General features: G+C 42.4%; 1 protein-coding gene across 2 annotated transcripts; it reads right to left on the reverse strand.

Moving 5' to 3' along the window:
- Positions 1-1,712: 1,712 nt before the first annotated feature.
- On the reverse strand, positions 1,713-23,412 carry CIAO3 (cytosolic iron-sulfur assembly component 3). 2 transcript variants are annotated; one of them, XM_084641092.1, is made up of 11 exons: positions 23,301-23,412; positions 20,474-20,569; positions 19,480-19,623; positions 18,962-19,094; positions 18,420-18,554; positions 17,823-17,941; positions 16,012-16,141; positions 15,465-15,537; positions 11,883-12,020; positions 3,687-3,844; positions 1,713-2,221 (listed from the first exon to the last, which is right to left on the reverse strand). In XM_084641092.1, exons 1-11 carry the CDS (start codon positions 23,364-23,366, stop codon positions 1,983-1,985), a joined length of 1,431 nt encoding a protein of 476 aa, XP_084497218.1. In that variant the 5' UTR covers positions 23,367-23,412; the 3' UTR covers positions 1,713-1,982. The 2 variants fall into 2 exon arrangements, with proteins under 2 accessions (XP_084497218.1, XP_084497217.1); XM_084641091.1 differs by lacking the exon at positions 23,301-23,412 and adding an exon at positions 22,233-22,447.
- Between the last annotated feature and the right edge of the window lie 289 nt (positions 23,413-23,701).

The following is a 23,701-nucleotide window of genomic DNA, read 5'->3' on the forward strand; positions in this document are numbered from 1 at the left end:
CTGTGCGTGCTTAACATTTAAGCACTTGAGTTCTCCCATTGACTTCAAGGGGACTACTTGGATACATGAAATTAACCATGTGCATAAAGCATTTGTAGGCTCAGAGCCTAAACTCCCTGAATGAGGATTTCTAACAGCTTGTCAAGGCATGGCTTAGATTGGAGTGTAGTTTGCTGCTTACAAGATATCAAAAGAAACCAATTTGTTGGGCACAGTTTAACCAAAAAGCGACTGTAAGGTCTGCTGTGTTTTGTGTAGGACTTAAAAGGACAATAGCTTAAAATCATATATATTATTGCTGAAAGTAACATGTAAAATGATTCACTGGAAGAGAATTTCTACATTGTGCGCCCTTCACAGCTTTCTCTGTAGTCAGTTACCTTCATTTCACTCTGTGGGTCTCACACAGCAGGGTAGGGAAGAGAAGCATTTTTAAATATAGGAACATGTGATTATAAACCCACAAGGAGGAGTCCTGGTGCCACCAGGACGCCTTGGTGTTTTTGCTGAGACAGATTAACATGGCTACCGCTCTGTAACCTGCCACAAAGAAGAGTAGCAGGTCCAGTATCTGGAAGTATTTTAATTTTTCAAACCTGACAGTATCCCTTAATCCATTGTCAAGTGACGGTCTAAGAATTCTTAGACCATACTACATAAAGAAATTTAGTAGGAAGTTAGAAATTCACAGTGAGCTCAAATGAAATAAAAAGGTCTTTACCCTGTTTAATATGAACAGTTCTCAAATTGCCCATAAGCAAACTTCAAATATGTTGCAAGATCAGCACGTTTAAGGTACATGTTTCTATCAAACAATCCGGAGATCATGTGTTCCAATGCAAGCAGACCATTGTTTTGCTTAAGGTGTGTTGGTGCTTTGCGTTAAATATGGAGTGACTTTATACTCACTACCATGATATTCCTTCTAGTAAGCAACTACCCTTGATTCTTTTCTGGTCTCACAGGCTTAATATTCTGGTCCTAGTATTTGTCGTAGAGTAGCAGCTAGAGGCCCCATTCAGAACTGAGCACAGTTATGCCGAGTGCTGTGTGTCATTCTGAAATGAAAAGTGCCTGTTTAACCCTTCTGTGAAGCATACTGTATGAAGATCACTTGCTTGATCTGAGTGTCAGGTAAAATCCACTAGTGAACTCTGCTACTGAGATATTAGGTAGACTCTGCTGTTCTGTTAATCCCTCTAATTCACATCGGCAGTTGTAGACTATTTCAATGAAAAAACTGGTGACAAGTTTTTCTGCCCATTCATTCAAGTCAGAGTTCAACTGGTAATAAAAGTTTTAAACAAACTCACTCGCTTGTAGGCTGCCTCCATCCATGCCTATGCAACTTTCAGCTTACCTGAAATACAGGAAATGATATCACAGCTAGACTCCAGGAGCAGGAAATAGAGTACCAGGGGCCAATTAACCCAACTCTAACTGGAACATGATGTCTAAGAGTCACAGCCCTAAAACTTCATGCTGTGAAAATATAGCAGATGTGTTGCTCAGGTACAGGACTGGTAAAATTTTGACTTAAGAAGATCCAAATAATGTCACAGTTGACATGGGTCAGTCCTGGATTCTCTGTGTACCTTAAATGCATTGATTGACTCCAGTGTGACTGGGGGTGTGAAAAAGGAATGCAAGGTTGGGGCCATAGTGTGGTGGCTAATATGCACTGCTTCTTTTAAAGAGACGTATTTCACATCTAAAATCAGCATTTGTTTTTATTTAAATAGCCTTAGAAGCTGTAGGAACTAATTAGCAGTACCAGGGTGTACACACATTATCTTCTAGCTGCAAGACATTTTCTATGTATAGATTGTGTCCTTCCAGTCACAGTATCCTAGAATTTCAGTGCACATGTTGACTTTTGAGGACCTTAAAATGACAGACAACTTAAAAGGGCACTGAGTAAGTGTACCTCTTGGTCTCACAGATTTACAGTCCCTGTAGAAATACAAGTGCATTATACATCTTCACCATTTGATATTAAATCCAGAGTTCATCTTCTCCACTGCATGGTACTCCGTGTGCAATATTTTTCCAGCTTTTTCTGAGTCTGTACCACCCAGCCATTGTTCATACAGTTCTTTTACAGTGAGGTTCCTCTCTGGAATTTCCATCTTAACAGATTCATACAACTTCTCAACTTGCTGAAGCAAATCCTTGCTGGATTCACCTTCTGCTCTGATCTGACCACCTCCATTTAAACAGCCTAGGTGCAACAAGAGAACATGCCTGTGGGTGTGGAAATGCTTTAATAAAACTTTAAGAGCAATTAAAAGCAACTAATACAAAACAATGATCTCAATCTGCAATTGACAGTAGCAACGTAAGACTTCATAAATTAAAACACAGCTGAGTGGGGAATGAAATCAAATACTGTAACAGTTGGGGGACACAAGCCCTACAAAGGAGCCTATTGGTTAGTCATGGTCCAATCCTAGTTCAGAATGGACAGCAATGCATGCTGATAAAAGGACAGGGAGCTAGGACTTCCTGTTCCTCAGAGGGAGGGGAAGTTGGAGAGGGAGCAGGAACTTGTGGCTCTCCTTCAGACAGCCTGGAAAAGGACCATGCTTAGACCAAGTCAGGAATAGCCTTTGAGTCTCAACTGAAGGAAGGAGATTAGAAAATCCTGCCCTCTCCATAAACAGAGCACTGGGAGGGGGAGTATGCAAGCGTGGTGGATGACTGAAGAAAGCAGCTGGAAGGGGTCATGGGAAGAAGCCAGGGATTGCAAATGCAGGGGAGCAGTGTGCCTGAAACCAGAGCTATCAGAGTCAGCGGCATAATGCTTAGTTTGGACCATGCAACCAATTCTGCAGTGCTGGGGAACACTGCTACTAGGTGAAAATTATATGAACCCTAGAGGAGGAATTGAGGCCCAGAGAGGGTGAAGAATGGCTGGTCAGAGCCAGTGCTTGCTTTGGACTTATTTACCCCAGAGGGATTGAGTTTTCCTAATTTAGCTGACTGGCTAAATTAAACTGCCCATGTATCCAACCAGAGGAGGCTGCAGCACTTCCTACACCAGAAAGGTAAGAGAATCTATTTAACATTTTCTAAGAAGTCTAAGAATTTTTTCTACATGTGACTCCTTCATTTCTCACACCCTGCAGTCCTCTCGAGGTGACAGTGTAACTCTTGAGCTGAGAATATGGCTCTTTTCCCATCAGCCAAATGGAAGGAGTTGGGCATTGTGAACGCAGAGACGGTAATTGAACATCACTGACTGAGTTGAAGGGAGAAAGATTGGGCGAAGTGGTAAAGCTGTTTCTAGCACACTGGAACGGAGCACCACTTGTCTCTAAGCTAGTTGAAGAGCAGAACTTTCATTTTTGCATGGCTTAGGAAGCACTTGGGTTTACAAAGCTAGGGGCAGGCAGTGAGCAGGTTTTTAAAAGCTGAATTGTTCATTAAGAATTGCACCCTGTTTTCATATGCAGAGTTTCAATCATGACTATAAAGTAATTGCTAAAGAATTGTTGACTGCTACACTTAAAAAAACAAAACCAGCACACCTGACTTAACAAAACACTAACACAAGGCCTCTAGCTTTCAGACACACAGACATGAAGGCTTCAATCCAGCTCTCAGAACTTCAGAAACCCTAAAAAGTCTTACAGCAAACCTTGATGTCCAGTAACGTACCAGTGAAAGTTCCTGTGTAGCCTTACCTGATGGGCAAGCCATGACTTCAACATAGTGATAAGGTGATTTTCCTCGTTTCAGTTTTTGCACTAAATTCTGTATGTTTCGAAATCCATAAGCCAAGGCAAACTGCAGCAGGACTGTGCCATCCTTTTCCAGTGTCACTTCCTGGAAATCCTTGTTTCTAGGGAATAAAAGCAGGCAAAATCATTCGTCTAAATCAGGGGTTATCAAACTGGGGGTCGGGACCCCTCAGGAGGTCATGAGGTTATTATGTGGGGGGTCGCGAGCTGTCACCCTCCACCCCTAGCCCCACTTTGCCTCCAGCATTTATAATGGTGTTAATTATATAAAAAAGAGTTTTTAATTTATAAGGGGGGAATCACACTCAGAGGCTTGCTATGTGAAAGGGGTCATAAGAATGGCCATACTGGGTCAGATCAAAGGTCCATCCGGCCCAGTAGCCAGTCTACCAACAGTGGCCAATGCCAGGTGCCCCAGAGGGAGTGAACCTAACAGAGAACGATCAAGTGATTCATAGATTCATAGATTCATAGATATTTAGGTCAGAAGGGACCATTATGATCATCTAGTCTGACCTCCTGCACAATGCAGGCCACAGAATTTCACCCACCACACCTAAAAAAGACCTCACACCTATATCTGTGCTATTGAAGTCCTCAAATTGTAGTTTGAAGACCTCAAGGAGCAGAGAATCCTCCAGCAAGTGACCCGTGCCCCATGCTACAGAGGAAGGCGAAAAACCTCCAGGGCCTTCCAATCTGCCCTGGAGGAAAATTCCTTCCCGACCCCAAATATGGCGATCAGCTAAACCCTGAGCATATGGGCAAGATTCATCAGCCAGATACTACAGAAAATTCTTTCCCGGGTAACTTGGATCTTACCCCATCTAAAAACCCATCACAGGCCATTGGGCCTATTTACCATGAATATTTAATTACCAAAACCATGTTATCCCATCATACCATCTCCTCCATAAACTTATCGAGTTTAATCTTAAAGCAAGATAGATCTTTTGCCCCCACTACTTCCCTCGGAAGGCTATTCCAAAACTTCACTCCTCTGATGGTTAGAAACCTTCGTCTAATTTCTAATCTAAATTTCCTAGTGGCCAGTTTATATCCATTTGTTCTTGTGTCCACATTGGTATTGAGTTTAAATAATTCCTCTCCCTCTCTGGTATTTATCCCTCTGATATATTTATAGAGAGCAATCATATCTCCCCTCAACCTTCTTTTAGTTAGGCTAAACAAGCCAAGCTCCCTGAGTCTCCTTTCATAAGACAAATTTTCCATTCCTCGGATCATCCTAGTAGCCCTTCTCTGTACCTGTTCCAGTTTGAATTCATCCTTCTTAAACATGGGAGACCAGAACTGCACACAGTATTCCAGGTGAGGTCTCACCAGTGCCTTATATAACGGTACTAAAACCTCCTTATCCCTACTGGAAATACCTCTCCTGATGCATCCCAAGACGACATTAGCTTTTTTCACAGCCATATCACATTGGCAGCTCATAGTCAACCTATGATCAACCAATACTCCAAGGTCCTTTTCCTCCTCCGTTACTTCTAGTTGATGCGTCCCTAGCTTATAACTAAAATTCTTGTTATTAATCCCTAAATGCATGACCTTACACTTCTCACTATTAAATTTCATCCTATTCCTATTACTCCAGTTTACAAGGTCATCCAGATCCTCCTGTAGGGTATCCCTGTCCTTCTCTAAATTAGCAATACCTCCCAGCTTTGTATCATCTGCAAACTTTATTAGCACACTCCCACTTTTTGTGCCCAGGTCAGTAATAAAAAGATTAAATAAGATTGGTCCCAAAACTGATCCTTGAGGAACTCCACTGGTAACCTCCCTCCAACTTGACAGTTCACCTTTCAGTAGAACCCGTTGTAGTCTCCCCTTTAACCAATTCCCTATCCACCTTTCAATTTTCCTATTGATGCCCATCTTATCCAATTTAATTAATAATTCCCCATGTGGCACAGTATCAAACGCCTTACTAAAATCTAAATAAATTAGATCCACTGCGTTTCCTTTATCTAAAAAATCTGTTACTCTCTCAAAGAAGGAAATCAGGTTGGTTTGGCACGATCTACCTTTTGTAAAACCATGTTGTATTTTGTCCCATTTACCATTGACTTCAATGTCCTTAACTACCTTCTCCTTCAAAATTTTTTCCAAGACCTTGCATACTACAGATGTCAAACTAACAGGCCTATAATTACTTGGATCACTTTTTTTCCCTTTCTTAAAAATAGGAACTATGTTAGCAATTCTCCAATCATATGGTACAACCCCTGAATTTACAGATTCATTAAAAATTCTTGCTAATGGGCTTGCAATTTCTTGTGCCAATTCTTTTAATATTCTTGGATGAAGATTATCTGGGCCCCCCGATTTAGCCCCATTAAGCTGTTTGAGTTTCGCTTCTACCTCAGATATGGTGATGTCTACCTCCATATCCTCATTCCCATTTATCATGCTACCATTATCCCTAAGATCCTCTTTAGTCTTATTAAAGACTGAGGCAAAGTATTTGTTTAGATATTGGGCCATGCCTAGATTATCCTTGACCTCCACTCCATCCTCAGTTTTTAGCGGTCCCACTTCTTCTTTCTTTGTTTTCTTCCTATTTATATGACTATAGAACCTTTTACTATTGGTTTTAATTCCCTTTGCAAGGTCCAACTCTACTTGACTTTTAGCCTGTCTCACTTTATCCCTACATATTCTGACCTCAATAAGGTAGCTTTCCTTACTGATCCCTCCCTTCTTCCACTCCCTATATGCTTTCTGCTTTTTCTTAATTACCTCTCTAAGATGCTTGCTCATCCAGCTTGGTCTACAACTCCTGCCTATGAATTTTTTCCCCTTTCTTGGGATGCAGGCTTCCGATAGCTTCTGCAGCTTTAATTTAAAATAATCCCAGGCCTCCTCTACCTTTAAACCCATAAATTCTTCAGTCCAATCCACTTCCCTAACTAATTTCCTTAATTTTTGAAAGTCAGCCCTTTTGAAATCAAAAACCCTAGTTGCAGATTTATTTTTGTTAATCCTTCCATTCAGTTTGAACTGAATTAGCTCATGATCACTTGAGCCAAGATTATCCCCTACAACCATTTCCTCTATGAGATCCTCATTACTCGCCAAGACCAAATCTAAAATGGCATCCCCTCTAGTCGGTTCAGCAACTACTTGTTGAAGGAATCCATCAGCTATCGCATCTAGGAAAATCTGAGCCCTATTATTATTACTAGCACTCATCCTCCAGTCTATATCTGGGAAGTTAAAGTCTCCCATGATCACACAGTTTCCATTAGTATTTACTTTATTAAAAACATTAAAAAGGGCTCTATCCATATCCAAATTAGATCCCGGCGGTCTATAGCACACCCCAAGCACTATCCCAGGGGAGGCTCTAATAGTTTTCTTCCGCAATTTAATTATTGCCCAGACAGACTCAGTCATATCCATTTCATCGCTTCTTATTTCTTTACATTCTATCTCATCATTGATATACAGTGCTACTCCACCACCTTTACCTTTTTTTCGGTCTTTCCTAAACAGCACATACCCTTCAATACCTGTAGCCCAGTCATGACTACTATTCCACCAGGTCTCTGTTATACCTATAATATCTGGTTTCACTTCCTGCACCAGTAACTCTAGTTCCTCCATTTTGTTACCTAGGCTCCTTGCATTAGTGTACAAACATCTTAATTTTTGCTGTTTGGCCTCACTCACATTCTGTACCCTATTAGGCACGGTTATTTTACTACCAGTATAACCTATTAGACTTGTATCTACACTGCCCTTCCTCCTACCTACAGCTGTATCCACTCTTACTTCATTTTCTTTCCACTCTATGCTAAATTCTGGCGTGGAGATTACCTGGACATCTCCCAACCATCTCCCCCAAATTCCTAGTTTAAAGCTCTCTTAATCAGTTGTGCCAGCCTCCATCCTAGAAGTCTATTTCCTTCCCTACTCAGATGAAGTCCATCCCGAGAGAACTGTCCTCTATCCATGAATGCCTCCCAATGGCCATACATCCCAAAGCCCTCCTTATAGCACCACTGCCTAAGCCATCTATTGATAGTCATAATCTTGTCACACCTTTGTTGCCCTTCTCTAGGAACAGGCAGAATCCCACTAAAGATCACCTGAGCCTCAATTTCCTTAAGCGTCCTCCCCAGCCTAACATAGTCTCCCTTAATACTTTCCAGTGAGAATCTAGCCGTATCATTTGTTCCCACATGAAGGATAATTAGGGGATTCTTTCCCGCTCCCTTTAGAATCCTTTTTAACCTCAGGTCTACATCCCGTATCTTAGCACCTGGAAGACAGCACACCCTCCTATTTTCTGGATCAGCTCTGGTTACAGGCCTATCTATTCTTCTCAATAAAGAGTCCCCAATCACATAGACCTGCCTTTTCCTAGTGACGGTGCTATTCTCCAGTCTATCCCCTGTTCCCTCTGGCTGCAAGTTTTTTCCATTCCCATTCTCCCTTGTAATCCTTTTTAACCCATCCTGTATCCTCCTGGGGCTCATATTTGGTGTAATCTCCATTAACTCTTCCCCTTTTCCTATAGGACTAACCGCTCTTCTCTTCTTCCTTGCCCTGTCACCTTCAGTGACTACCTGCTGAGCCCCTTCTTCATTTTCCAACTCTGCAAACCTATTCTGAAGCTCTATTTCTCCTTCACTAGCCCGTCTTTTCCTCTGCCTAGTTCTTTTAGTCACATGCTTCCACTGACCACTTTCCTCACCCAGTCTCCCCTCAGAATTCCCTAGTCCTGCTTCCATCTGCAAGTCTGAGCTTTTCCCTTCAGATACCTCATGTCTTTGCTCCATAATCTGCTCAAACCCCTTCCTAAACTCTACCAGACTTTCCACCTGCATCTCCAAACCTCTGATCTTTTCCTCCATCAGCTCTATCAGACGGCATTTCATGCAGACAAAACTCTTACCAGGTGCCCCCTCCAGGATCATGTACATACCACAGCTTCCACATCCAGTCATCTTCATTGTGTCATCTGCTACATGGGTCACTCCCACTGCCACCTCTGAATCTGTCATAGCCTTCCCACCTAAATCCTGTTAATCTGGGAAACACAAACCACACCAAAACACCACCACCCACAGCAAAACCAAACCCCACACAAGCACCACAAGACAAACTCCGCTTTCAAACTCCCACTCAAACTCCCCTGTTTACAGCTCTGTTTGCTAGCTCCTGTGCTGCTGCAGCTGTGATCTCTCTCCTGCCATCTATCTCCATCCTTTAACAGAGGCTCGGGACACCATTCCTTACCCAGCCTGGCTAATAGCCATTAATGGACTTAACCTCCATGGATTTATCCAGTTCTCTTTTAAACCCTGTTATAGTCCTAGCCTTCACAACCTCCTCAGGCAAGGAGTTCCACAGGTAGACTGCACGCTGAGTGAAGAAGAACTTCCTTTTATTTGTTTTCAACTTGCTGCCCATTAATTTCGTTTGGTGACCCCTAGTTCTTATATTATGGGAACAAGTAAATAACTTTTCCTTATTCACTTTCTCCACACCACTTGTGATTTTATATACCGCTATCATATCCCCCCTTAGTCTCCTCTTTTCCAAGCTGAAAAGTCCTAGCCTCTGTAATCTCTCCTCATATGGGACCTGTTCCTAACCCCTAATCATTTTAGTTGCCCTTTTCTGAATCTTTTCTAATGCCAGTATATCTTTTTTGAGATGAGGGGACCACACCTGTACGCAGTATTCAAGATGTGGGCGTACCATGGATTTATATAAGGGCAAAAAGATATTCTCCGTCTTAGTCTCGATCCCTTTTTTGAGGATTCCTAACATACTGTTTGCTTTTTTGACTGCCGCTGCACACTGCGTGGACGTCTTCAAAGAACTATCCACAATGACTCCAAGATCTTTCTCCTGATTAGTTGTAGCTAAATTAGCCCCCATCATATTGTATGTATAGTTGGGGTTATTTTTCCAATGTGCATTATTTTATATTTATCCACATTAAATTTCATTTGCCATTTTGTTGCCCAATCACTTAGTTTTGTGAGATCTTTTTGAAGTTCTTCACAGCCTGCTTTGGTCTTAACTATCTTGATCAGTTTAGTATCATCTGCAAACTTTGCCACCTCACTGTTTACCCCTTTCTCCATATCATTTATGAATAAGATTGGTCCTAGGACTGACCCTTGGGGACCACCACTAATTACCCCTCTCCATTCTGAAAATTTACCATTTATTCCTATCCTTTGTTCCCTGTCTTTTAACCAGTTCTCAATCCATGAAAGGATCTTCCCTCTTATCCCATGACAACTTAATTTACGTAAGAGCCTTTGGTGAGAGACCTTGTTGAAGGCTTTCTGGAAATCTAAGTATATTATGTCCACTGGATCCCCCTTGTCCACATGTTTGTTTGACCCCTTCAAAGAACTCTAAGAGATTAGTAAGACATGATCTCCCTTTACAGAAACCATGCTGACTTTTGTGCAACAATTTATGTTTCTCTATGTGTCTGACAATTTTATTCTTTACTATTGTAAAGTAATACAAAAGTTTGAGAATCACTGGTCTAAATTAATTCTCTGTTTGGCATTTGACTAAATACTAGAGAACAAGTTTAAGTTTTATGCAGAAGCTTATTCAAATAAAGAAACTGTGTCCTTCTTTGAGGTGGCAGAGTACAAGAGAGTTCTTGGGGAAGAAACTAGCCTCCATAAATCTAGTTAAATTAGGGAAATAACCCCCAATTCTACTTCAAATACAAAAGGAAAAGCACGTAAAGATGAACATTTTTATATCCGCATAATGCAGATGTAACTCTAGACAACATCAATTATTGGTTTCAGAGTAACAACCGTGTTAGTCTGTATTCGCAAAAAGAAAAGGAGTACTTGTGGCACCTTAGAGACTAACCAATTTATTTGAGCATAAGCTTTCGTGAGCTACAGCTCACTTCATCAGATGCATACTGTGGAAAGTATAGAAGATCTTTTTATACACACAAACCATGAAAAAATGGGTGTTTACCACTACAAAAGGTTTTCTCTCCCCTCACCCCACTGGAAATGGCCCACCTTGATTATCATACACATTGTAAGGAGAGTGATCACTTTAGATAAGCTATTACCAGCAGGAGAGTGGGGTGGGGAGGAGAGAAAACCTTTTGTAGTGGTAAACACTCATTTTTTCATGGTGTGTGTGTATAAAAAGATCAATTGTTGGCGTCTTTAGTAGTAACAGAACAGTTATAACGCAAGTAACTACAAAACTAGAAACACAGTGTGCTATGGAAACCATTTTCCCCAAACTGATGCTTGGACACGTCTTAATTTCGAGCTTTGAACTCTCTCCAGTCTCGCTCAGTCAGACAATTGGCACACTCGGCAGCTCAAGTCAGGCCAGCGATGCTGCCCCCTGGCGAAATAGCCATGCACTGCACAGGGTGCCTGGGAAATATGAGAACAACTTGTGCATGGATTCCTCTTAGCATCCCTGGACCTCAGGTGCACTCACCCTAGATGACCACCTTGCTGCTTTGATCTGCTGAAGAGCATCAGTGTCTGGATATAAAAATCCCCATGTTAGTATGTACTACTACAGAGCCCTACAAATGATACATTAAACACACACCTGGGAGGCAGGCAGGAGTCTCATTTTACATACAGGTAAAATGAGGTCCAGAGAGATTTAAGTGACTTTCTCAAGGTCTCTCAGCAATTGGGTCGCAAAGTTGGAAATACAACCCAGGAGTCCTGACACCTAGTCTTCTAATCAAACTACTAGTTAACACAATTAGGGAGGAGGAATTAAAATCCCAACACACGTGTTTTAGTGTCTGATGACAGGCAAAGAGCTCCCTCATTTCCATGAGAGCTTCAGCTGCCAGGTTGCTCTACATTTTTTCTGTAGCTTAATAGTGGGGAAATCTACACTGCAGAACACTATGTGGGTGATGGGGAAGGAGTCAAGAAGGCACCAAGGGAAAAGGCTGCACAGACTGCAGGCTGATTCATTGCTAAGTTAACTGTGGGGGGTAGGGAGTCAAGTGCCAATGGCTTGCTGTAAAATGTTTAACACTGAACATTGCTCTTTAATTACCGCCAGGAGAGGAGTATAAACAGAACTGCACTGAAATACAGCACTTTGCAACATATTTCAATTCCTTACTTTAAAGGTTTGTATTGAACTTCATCCACTTGAATCCCAAACAGTTCTTTTGCTGCATACTTGTATATGTGCTCCAAATAGCCACCAGAACCGCTACCAGCATGGCCAAGGAGCTCCTCTTCTAAAACGCTGCTAAACCTAGGGAAAAAGGAAGAAAAGAAGGCCCCTCTTTGCAACGGTTTATAAAATAGGATACCCAGTGCTAAGTCCATTGGCACTGAGAATCCATTCAACTCTGGTGAAGTAGTTTCAGACCACTAGTAAAAGAGTCACTATGTTAACCCTGTCCCTTTTCCCCTCTTGAAACAGAATTACTGCACCATGCACAACAAGGGCTTGTGGAATTCGAAAGTAATATGTTGCCAGCTATAATTTAGTTTTTCTTGAGACCAACTTCCCGTCTGATAGTTCTGAATTGCCCAGTATTGACTAGTGATCATTCCATGGCTATGTAAATTTAACCCTACGCTGATCCAAAGCCCTCTGAAAACTTTTAAAAAGGAAAATTTGTTCCAAGTTAAACATACCATCTCCAGGTAACTTTCACTGTGTCACTGTTATCAGAGTGTTTAAGCCTTAAACTCTATCATCTTTGCTAATCCCTACTACAAGTGTCTATTTGAACATCTAAGGAACTTTGCTCAGACTTGTTACTTTTCCGCTTCTATAACTGAAGCTTCCAATTTAAAAAAAAAAAAAAAAAAAGAGAGAGACTGGTTGCAGTGTCTAGCTTTACATGACCGTACAGTCTTAGAGAGCCTATCCAGAGAGCCTATCCAATAGAAACTGCCTTCGAACAGGTCTACCTTAGGAATTTCTGGAGCACTGATCACACCTGGGAATTTAAACTGGTCTTCCACTTCATATCTCATTCATTTCCATTTCTGAAGGATCCCAACTATTTTTTTGATGATAATGCCATTGATGAGCGTTAAAGCCACTCTGCAGAATAAGCAGCAACCCTATTGCTGAATTTTGCTTTTCATTGAAAGTTGTTTTGCTACTTATGCACTTCTCTCCAACAATGGGGAAATGCCAATAGAACAACCTCCATGAATCCACTTCAGACCCAGAAATTGGGACTTATCCCAAAAGCATTTATATAGCGGATGTTCCAGTACAACTGGGAGGGGAAATGGCCTCAGTTATCAATTCTGGCCAACTGGTTTCCATACCCTTAACCACAGAACTTCTAGGAAACCAGAAAGACCAAAATGAATGAGGCCAAACCTTTGAACTTTGGCTCAGTCTCTCCTAGAAGCCTTCAAGCTAAAGGGGAACACTCATGTTTATACGGCCTAAATAATGCCAAGAAAAGCCATAGGTCAAACACCTCAAACAATTCCATTCCAGTAATCTGTCAAAGCACAGCTATCTACTTGGAAGGTCACTGTAATGCTTCTTGAGAACAACAAACCACATGGAAGCCACAACAATGGCTTCTGTTATGAGAGGGTAATCAGAGGAGCTATGTGCTTATACCCACTCATCAAACAGGTTTCAGAGCAGCAGCCATGTTAGTCTGTATCCACAAAAAGAACAGGAGTACTTGTGGCACCTTAGAGACTAACAAATTTATCTGAGCATAAGTTCTCATGGGCTACAGCCCACTTCATCAGATGCATAAAATGGAACATACAGTAAGAAGAGAGAGATTATATCTATATACACATACATACCCCCCCTTTTCATGTTCTCTGTATTTGTGTGTGTGTGTAAGAGGCTAATTCATTAAGATGAGTTATCAGCAGGAGAAAAAAAAGCTTTTGTAGTGATAATCTAGATGGCCCATTTAGACAGTTGACAAGAAGGTGTGAGGATACTTAACATGGGGAAAGAGATTCAATATGTGTAATGACCCACACCAAACAGCGACACTTGCATTCTGCTCCTCAGAGCTGCAGAAGGGAAAACACCTGGGATTTCAGTCAGATCTAAGATGTTGCACTTGCAGATAAAAATCTCAGACTTAGAACTGTGAAAGACAACATTTCACCCAGTAATCAGCTTCAGAGGCTATTATTAACTCAACCCTTGTTTACAGGAACTGCGATTCAGTGTGTCCAGCCTTACGTACTACAGCTCTATGAAAAGGAGTCTGACAGTAAGCCCCATCGCTGGCTAAGGCAAGCAGTTATACCAGCAAAGGCTCAAGGATTTTTGGCTCTTGTATCATTCTTGCTGCCAAATTTAATAACCTCTTACTGGCCTTTTCCACATGTCAAAGGAATAAATGGATTAAGAGCCATCTGACTGCTTATGTTAATCCTCCAAATTCTGTGGAATATGTTCTGTTTATGACCAGTCAATTTACTCAGTAGGTTAAGGATAGCAAAAGGTTAGAGAGGAGCATTATCATCACTAAGCATGAAACATAATATTAAACAAGCACTTCTAATAAGTTAGCCAAGGATTTTATCAAAGAGTTAGAGATTTTGTTTGGTGCTATGGAAATGTTAATGAACAAAGAGTCTAGTGGCACCTTAAAGACTACCAGATTTATTTGGGCATAAGCTTTCGTGGGCAAAAAACCTACTTCTTCAGATGCATGGAGTAAAAATTACAGATGCAGGCATTATTATACTGACATGCTCGAACCATGAGGCAAAATCTTGTACACTAGCCTACTGGGCCATGTACATCTATTTTCTCCTCTTACAGCTTCTAGGGAAATACTGAATTTGTAACACTTCAGTTTTATTAATGTATCAAAGTACTACAAAGTCACTTTCCACGCACTGATGAAAACACATCCTTTTAGTTTAATGTGCTGTGGAATACTGCAGCTAATGCTAATTTAGATGAATAAAACATCGGATTTCTAAATCCTCCAAATTCTTTTAGTCACTTAGCTTTCCATACAGTTGGCATTTAGCCTGCAGTTACTTTTCAGTTAAAGCAATTAAACAGTCTCATCTGCTTTGCACATGTTCAATGTGCTTTTATTGACTAAGAGAACACCTAGAGACTAGTTGAAATTACCTTGATATTTTCTCATTTGTTCTTTAGCACTGGAATACATACAGTACCAAAAAATTAAATACAGCAGACCTGTAAATTTCGGTATCATTATATTCTCCATTCTAGACTATTTCATTTTTCCACTTGATCATTAGTTTCGAAATTTATGCTTGGTGTAATGTCTCTAAAAACACAGATACAGTGCGAATGTTAGCTATCTAAAGTAATAAAGACTGGACGGAAAAGTGTGGGTAGCAGAACAATTATGTCACTAACAATCTTATTAAGTGAATTCATCCACTCCTGATGCTTTGGAGAAAAACAGCTATTACTGGTTGGGCTATGAAAATAAGTCTACAGCAGACAGTTAACTTCATAGTCTCCTAAAATGCTTACTAACCTGATCTTGCAGATTGCACAGAGCAGTTTATGATGCACTATTGTTCTTAACAGATTCAAAATCCAGAAGACAACAGCAAAAATTTGAGTAAGATGCAGATACTTGCATCTTTTCTGTAACTTTTGTAGTGTTAAATAATTTGTGGAAGGGGCAAATTCTGCTGTAGAACCCGGCTGTGCGAGTATTTCAGTAAATGTTTAAGGGGGATCATTTGTTCTTACATGATATCCAAAGGAGCAGAGTCCACATCTGACAGAGACACTCCCTTTTGTTCCAACAATTGTAGAACTTCTCCTGAAACAGAACCACAAGCGTAAGGGTTCTCTATTAGGAAACAGAAAAATGTTCATCAGTATGAAAGCCTAAATCCACAAATGTAATTAGGGCCAACTGTCCCAAGTGACTATTTCTTCATAACTTATTTCACTTCTATTGTGTGGCAATGGGAGATGCTTTGCAGGAAAGCAGTCTGAACTGCTCAATGATGGCTCAAAGGTAAATGCAAAAAACGTTCCAAGTTGACAAGTCTTCATTGGCTAATGTCCTAGAAAACCAAGTGTTAAAATGCAAAATTACTAACAGAACTGGTAAGAGGTCATGAAAGCATATTTTACAAAGCACTCTAGTCTAGTGCATATCTGTGGGTTAGAGGACAAGTGAGGTGAAGCTAGATAGCATAGTCTACATGGCATTTCAGAGCATTCTTTTAGGATCAGCAGCTCCTACCTTATATCATAACAACCAATGGAGCACCTCTGGTTCCCTTACCCGTAGTAATTACACAGTCAACCTCACGAGTTTGGTACTCTTGGCTGAAAAAGTCTGGTCTTGAAGCTTCTAGTTTTTTGTCATAACAGGGCATTACTGTCACGTGGTAGGTCTGGTCAGGTGAAAAATGCTGCAAAAAAAATTGTATAGTTGCACTAATTAATTAGGTACAGGTAGGAGTGAAGCAGCTAAGAGCCAATTATGCTGCTAGAAATCTCCTTTGCTGCTAACAATTTCAGTAACTGAATTAATACTTTCTGTTCCTTCCCAATTGTGCAGGAAATAATAATAGAGTAACAATCCCTTTAGCAAGCTTGAATAGCTTTTTTTTTTTTTTTTGGTGTGGGGAGAGCGTGTTTTCTCTACTAAACCAGACAATCCTGGCAGATTCAGTCAGTTAAGAGTCCATGATTACATGAGTAGTCAGATGTGTTTCAAATCAGTTGCCACAGGCCAGACTCAAACCCACGACAATTTATATTCTGCAACAGCAACTCCAGGAAATTAGCTGAAAACAGGTACAAAAGTTCATCACGATCCAAGAAGCTCCCAGGGACCAAGGAAACAAGTTGTTGACTCAAGGCCATTGTTTCAGTATCTCTTGTCAAATGCTCTGAGTAGTTGCCAGATGTCTGAGTTTATTCAACAAAAGTGTTAAAACCAATGTTCCTTTATGGATAATAAAACATGGCAACAATGCTCAAGTTTTTTGGAAAAAGAAAAGGAGGACTTGTGGCACCTTAGAGACTAACCAATTTATTAGAGCATAAGCTTTCGTGAGCTACAGCTCACTTCCTCAGATGCATATCGTGGAAACTGCAGCAGGCTTTATATATACACAGAGAATATGAAACAATACCTATTCCCACCCCACTGTCCTGCTGGTAATAGCTTATCTAAAGTGATTTCCAGCACAAATCCAGGTTATTACCAGCAGGACAGTGGGGTGGGAATAGGTATTGTTTCATATTCTCTGTGTATATATAAAGCCTGCTGCAGTTTCCACGATATGCATCTGAGGAAGTGAGCTGTAGCTCACGAAAGCTTATGCTCTAATAAATTGGTTAGTCTCTAAGGTGCCACAAGTCCTCCTTTTCTTTTTGCAAATACAGACTAACACGGCTGCTACTCTGAAACAAGTTTTTTGGTAGACTCAACTTTTGGCCAAAAGAGCAACCCCAGTCCTTAGACATCAAAGTGATATTTAGAGGAATTCCAGAGGCAACAACAGAACAGAACAGAATTAAATCAAACTGAAACAGAAACATTAAGCTGGGGAGACTATCTGCACGTAAACATGAATTCAAGCTCTGTGTAAGATCATGGTAGACATTTGCTTTTAGATAGGGGAGAAAAAACCACCAGAAAAGCAAATAGGATGGTGGTAGGGATCTGACAATTCCAATTCTTCTGGATTTGTTGAACAACAGACAAAGTTTTAACTGACCTTTTCAATGCCAAACCTGAAACTCTGCTCCCAATAGGCACTTGCAGGGAAAGAGCCGGGCAGCTAAAGGTGTGTGTGTGTGGGGGCGGGGGAACGACACGGACTGCTCTAAGATCAAGTACCAGAAGGGAGGCGAAGGAGACACCTGGTGGCATGAGTCTGATTTTAACACTCTCTCTCCAACTCTACGCTTCTCAGGAAATAAAATGGAGATGATAGACAGGCTGACCTGCTAGTGCTCTACAAGATTTTCATATCCGTAAATCAGTCCTATTTAATATGCTGTCTTTAACAATGTTTTAAACACAGCTCAAGATCTAATTTCTACAGTTTCCTGTTAAGCATGGTCAATGTAAAGCTTTACCTGCTGTTTTGCAAAGTGACCCTTTATCAAGGAGCCCATGACCTGCTGTGGGGACTTAGTGGTACTAATGTAAGGAATAACAAAACTTCCATGAGTTTTCTCCGCATAACAGATCCAACCTGCGAAAAGATGAAGTATAATTAATCAATGCACAGACTTTCAGTGGCTTCAGAATCAGCCTTACTACCAGCCAATAACTACCATTTTCAGCCTCTCTTCTGCACACAGTGTAAGAATAGCTCTTACCAACCAGATTCTGGGACAAGACTAGCTTCGCAAAGTAATGATGCACTTAAACATCTGTACCACTATGGGTAAGAACTTCCACATTTCATGTAATCATATTTGGGAACAAGTGTCTTTCTTTATGAAACCATTAAAGACATTTATAATATCCTCACAGCACAGTAGTCCCTGTCTAAGTGGAAAGTGAAAAGACATTAAAAGAGAACTTCATGGCACCAAGAGCAAGTCTCACTTATGCGTGGTTTTAGCCATTAACTTTTTCAGCCGTTTACTACACTTCTCTAGTGTGCAGTTAGTCTGCCACATTATCTGACCACTTCTATAGCCATTTTTAACTATTTTACAATATACCTGGACAGGCAGAGGCTAGCATGGGCAAAGCCTTTTTATCTTCAGTTTGCCTTTGAAAGCGTTGTACAAACTCTCGTTGGCTCTCCAGCAAGCTGAAGTTTCTTGAGAAAGTTGTATCAAACACATAGTGCACACCTAGATAGCACAGAGATATTAAAGCCACCAAAAAATTGACAAATGCCACAAACTACAACACAAAAACCCAGCCCAGTTAGGTTAAATCCTGGTATTTTTACATATTTACAGACTGCTGTAATTAGAAACAGAACAGTTTCCTAGTACATAATAAGACAGTCTAATAGAAAAACTGGATGAGAAAAATGAACTGATGGAGTGTTTTAGGATCCCTTCCCCCACATTGAGTTTAATATGCCATCAAAGTAACAGAGGTCTGAATTCCCATTCATATTATGATTTTTGAAACAGGCACTTGGAATTTTATTCTTGCAACTTCTACAGATTTTAACAGAAGCTACACTAGGAAGGTTAGTAAGCTATACCAAAAAATTTCATCGGTGATTACCAAAAGGTAACAAGCTTGCCTAAATTTTTTAAGAATGCTGTCAATTTCTTGGCTGTTTCTAGAAGTGTCATCTTAAATCTTGCAGCTAGTGATGCTCTGGATTGTGGTGAAACGGAAACTATAACTAGCTTCTGTTGATTAGGAGCTGCAGTCTGAAAAACAAGAAGTGGAATATTAACATTTCCTGAGCATCTTTGTTAAATTAGTCATTTAGAAGATACTTGTCCATGGTCGCAATGTTTTCTTTTTAAAGTATGATCCAGTGGGGGAAGATGTTGCATTTCCAAATCAAGAGATTACTATATGAAATATTATGATCCTTTCACAAAGTTATTCTGACCACTTTTTAAATTCAGAGGAATAGATAAGTGTGTTCAGCTGTGGATGGGCTGCAATAGCTTTTGGTTCTTGAAGACTAATCTGGATACAGAAGATCTTCTTACCCATTATTTTACCTGCGCTTCAGCAATCAAACAGTATGATTTTCAAATTCTCGAGCCTACCTGCTGGCTACTGCATCAGTTGAGTATCGCCTACCTTATTGGAACTTAACACTTTGTTGAGCTCTTCGTGGCTCTGCTGAGTGATTAACACGCTTTCTGCGGATGTGATGCAGCCACTACAAGCTAAACAATCATTCAGGGTAATTTTAGCCTTTTCAAGCTTTTGTGCTCCTCCATCCTAGAAAGAAACAGATTAGATCCAGTCCTAGCCATAACAATCAGAGATCCATATGCAGACCATGTCAAAGACAACCTGCTACATAGTACTAAGAGAATTTTGCCAAAATAGGCAAACTGAGTAAGTCAGTTTTCAAATGACTTTGTTTTGGGGTGGCCCCCTTCACCCAACTTCAGTCAGACCAAACTGAAAGTCAGAAACCAGAATCATAGCCTGAACAGCAGGGTACTGCTAGCCTTAATCGCATGTCAAACATTGCTTTCACCCACTAAATGATGGCTGCTCTAGGGCACAATCGGACCTCTGCGCACCTTCCTTAACAGACACCAGTAATGCAGCAGCCTCCATCTTCAACTCAGCACAGACGTCAAGCTCTCTTGAAAAAGGAGCATCCCGAGTTTGTGTAGGAAGTACACCCTAACCCCTGAAGCTGAGCGCACCATTTCTACAACGCTCCCAGCTCAGGTAACCTCCAAAGTCCTGTAACTCTACTTTTGCAACCATGAAAATAGTTCATTACAATTCTGTTGGTTTTGATTCTATCAGCTAGTTCCAAAGGTTATGTAATTACATGACAAGCCACTTTACAAAGATCTTTAAAAAATTAGAACCAAAAGTAAAAGAAATTACCAGCAGCTAGTCGCATCTATTTTGATTTACCCCACCCCCACTCTTTCAAATGAGTAACAGGGACAACAGGCATCATCTCAGACTGAGTGATCTAGATTGTTACCCAATAATTGCCAAAGTGATATCAGATATTTACTAGTTGTAACATACTTATGTACAGAATAATAAGGTAATTTATGGGCATTCTACACAATGATTACAAGGGGGAAAACAGTCTTACCTGATTGATTTGAAAATAGCTCCCATCATCTTCAATTCGGATCTTAGCTGCTGTTTTTCCAGGTTTCTTTTCAACTTTTATTGGCTTTACACAATCCTAAAACAGAAATAAAGTCAAAAATTAAGGAGAGGAACCTTTAAATATGAAAGAGGCAGGAGAGGAAAAGACTGATTGAAACTGGACAGAGTGTAAACAAAGATCAGTTTGAGTGGAAACTTCTTATCTCTGGTTTAAGCTGCATTGGATTCTTTGTTTAGCATGCAATCTTACAGTTCCTGTAACCACCAAGGAGACAAGCAAAAATCAAACATACAAAACCTACTTACCCCATTTTTACAGAATGAACATTTTCCCAACATCATAATCAAAACTATAGTATAATTTTGCTGCCAGTGTGAAACGCTCAGATTTAAAGAAGTCTTGCTCAAAACAGATGACTGCAAAGTTCTGTCCTTTCCAGAATCGCTAAGGGGGATCAGGCATTCTTCATTGTGAGTTTTAGCAGACAGGAGGTGTAGGGATTACATTCAACATGTGGCTATTGCCAATGAAATTTCATTTGATGTTGAAGGCAAGCAGATAACTTTATATGGATTGTTTCCGGTTTAGTGTGTTAGAGTTCGGTGACCGAAGCCTTGAGGGTGTTTTTATACTTTCCAAGAGTTGCACTGTTTGTGCACTCAGACCTCCCTTGTCTAGAAGTCTGGCTAGCAGCCTCACCAGAATTCATCCTGACCTTAAATCATCCTTACTTTACCAAAATCCTTTTTCCATCTTGACTACTGTAAATCCTGCTTCTAAAAATCTTTGCTCTGAATTTAGGGGGGTTCAGAACGCTCCCACTGCAGGGAGGACCAAATCACTCTGATGCCCCAGTTATGGTCATTGAATCTAAATCAATCAATCAAACCTCTCCATGGACTTACTCCCCACTTCTAGCCCTGCGCTCCTATGTCCTCTCCCTATACTGCTCCTCACTTGTGGCTCACTCTTGCTTGTGCTGTTCCGTTAGCAACTCTCTCCAGTCTTGCTTTCCTATTTGCTCTGATTTACAAATGACAGCAAAGCTCACCTGTGTTCCTGCCACTTTCCATTCCCTCCATACTGCAACTACTTTGTGCTGACTGATGTCTTTTCTGCTCTTCTAGATCAGCTCTCCTTTTATTGATTCCATCTGTTTGGAGTATACTATTTACAAAATGATAGTCTATTGTCGTCCATAATTTACACTTTAAGAGTAATATTATAGGAACCCTTGTAAGAATTTAAAAAAAAATTGGAAGATTTTATCTCAACTTTCAGAGTAGCAGCCGTGTTAGTCTGTACTCGCAAAAAGAAAAGGAGTACTTGTGGCACCTTAGAGACTAACCAATTTATTTGAGCATGTAGCTCACAAAAGCTTATGCTCAAATAAATTGGTTAGTCTCTAAGGTGCCATAAGTACTCCTTTTCTTTTATCTCAACTTGTTATCCAGCTGTCCTAGAAGTGCAGAAGCAGCTTTTTCACTACGAGAACATTTCCACCGATTGCATGGTGGTGTTACGAACGGTTAATCAGCCTCTGTGCTCTATTCCATAGGTGGCTGCACTTCATTTGTAAAGGAAACAATCCCCTTTCTAGAGACGTTAGATGAGAAACATAACAATAACTACAGTGCACATCAATAGCGCCTTCCACCCTAGGTGCTCAGAGCAAGAACAGAGAGAGACACAGGGGCATCCACAGCCCCTTGAAGCAGAAAACTTATTTCAAATCTACCAGAAAACAATTGTCGTAGGGCCAATTGTGAGCAGTCAGCCTGGGTCCCCACCTCTTGGGGGCGGAGTTGCAGGGCAAGGCAAGGCAAAGACTCAGTGGCAACCAGGCGGGGGAAGACATTGTGCTCAGCCTGACTCTCGCCACTAGAACTCCCCCCACCTGGAGATACCCAGCCCAGGCGCCCTGGCCTGGGAGCATGGAGAAGGGACAGAGGCTCTCCCCCAAGGGCTCCCCAGAGGGATCTACCCCAGCGTTCACCTGACAGGAGGGGCTGAGAAGAGGGGGCAACACCATTCATCCCCCTCCACTCCCACACTCTGCAGAGCACCCCCCCCTTACCGGTCCCTCCTCAAGACCTGCAGCTCCCCTGCACGGGCCCCTGAATAACCCCCCCTTGCCAGACAAACCTGCAATCACCCACATACCCACACAGACCCCCCCTTCCCAGCTCCCAGGGACCCCCCCAATCCCCTAGGCAACCCCCCCATCCCCCAGGGGGGACCCCCCAATCCCCTAGGCAACCCCCCCATCCCCGACCCCCAGGGGGGACCCTCCAATCCCCTAGGCAACCCCCCCATCCCCGTCCCCCAGGGGACCCTCCAATCCCCTAGGCAACCCCCCCATCCCCGTCCCCCGGGGGACCCCCCAATCCCCTAGGCAACCCCCCCATCCCCGACCCCCGGGGGGACCCCCCAATCCCCTAGGCAACCCCCCATCCCCGACCCCCAGGGGGACCCTCCAATCCCCTAGGCAACCCCCCCATCCCCGACCCCCGGGGGACCCCCCAATCCCCTAGGCAACCCCCCCATCCCCGTCCCCCAGGGGGGACCCCCCAATCCCCTAGGCAACATCCCCGTCCCCCGGGGGGGACCCCCCAATCCCCTATCATCCCCCATGTCCGGCCCCCGGGGGGACCCCCCCAAGTGCCCCGCTCCCAGGGTCGTGCAGAGCCCAGCCCCCCTCCAGGCAGCCCCGTGCCGTGCAGAGCCTCCCCCCCGCCCTCGCGCCCCTTGGCAGGCAGCCAACCAGCGCGCTCCCCGCCTGCGCCGCTCGCCCCCGCGCGCGCACCTGCGAGGGCCCGATATAATCATCCAGGTCGGCCAGCTGCAGCACCCCGCTGAAGTGAGACGCCATTCCAGCCACGCTGCCGGAAAGCGCGCGGCGGCGGCGGCGTGGGAGATAACGGCGAGAAGCCACGCTGCCGGAAACCGCGACGGCCGCCGGAGGGCAGCCTCAATGGCGCAAAAGGAGTAGTTGTGCGCATGCGTTGGCGTCTTAAGTCACACTTCAAAAGAGGTAGTGCGCATGCGCGGGCCGCCTCTCTGCAGTCTGAGCCCTGGAGCCCAGGCAGAGGGGCGCAGCACCTACTCGGGGCGGATGGGTGGGGCCCTGGCCGGATTGGGGCATTTAACTCCTGCCTCGCCAGGGTTATTCAGGAGCACTGGGGTGGTGCAGAGAGGTGCTAAGCA

Source organism: Lepidochelys olivacea, assembly GCF_965140295.1.
Source record: "Lepidochelys olivacea isolate rLepOli2 genome assembly, chromosome: 10".
NCBI classification, from domain to species: Eukaryota; Metazoa; Chordata; order Testudines; family Cheloniidae; genus Lepidochelys; species Lepidochelys olivacea.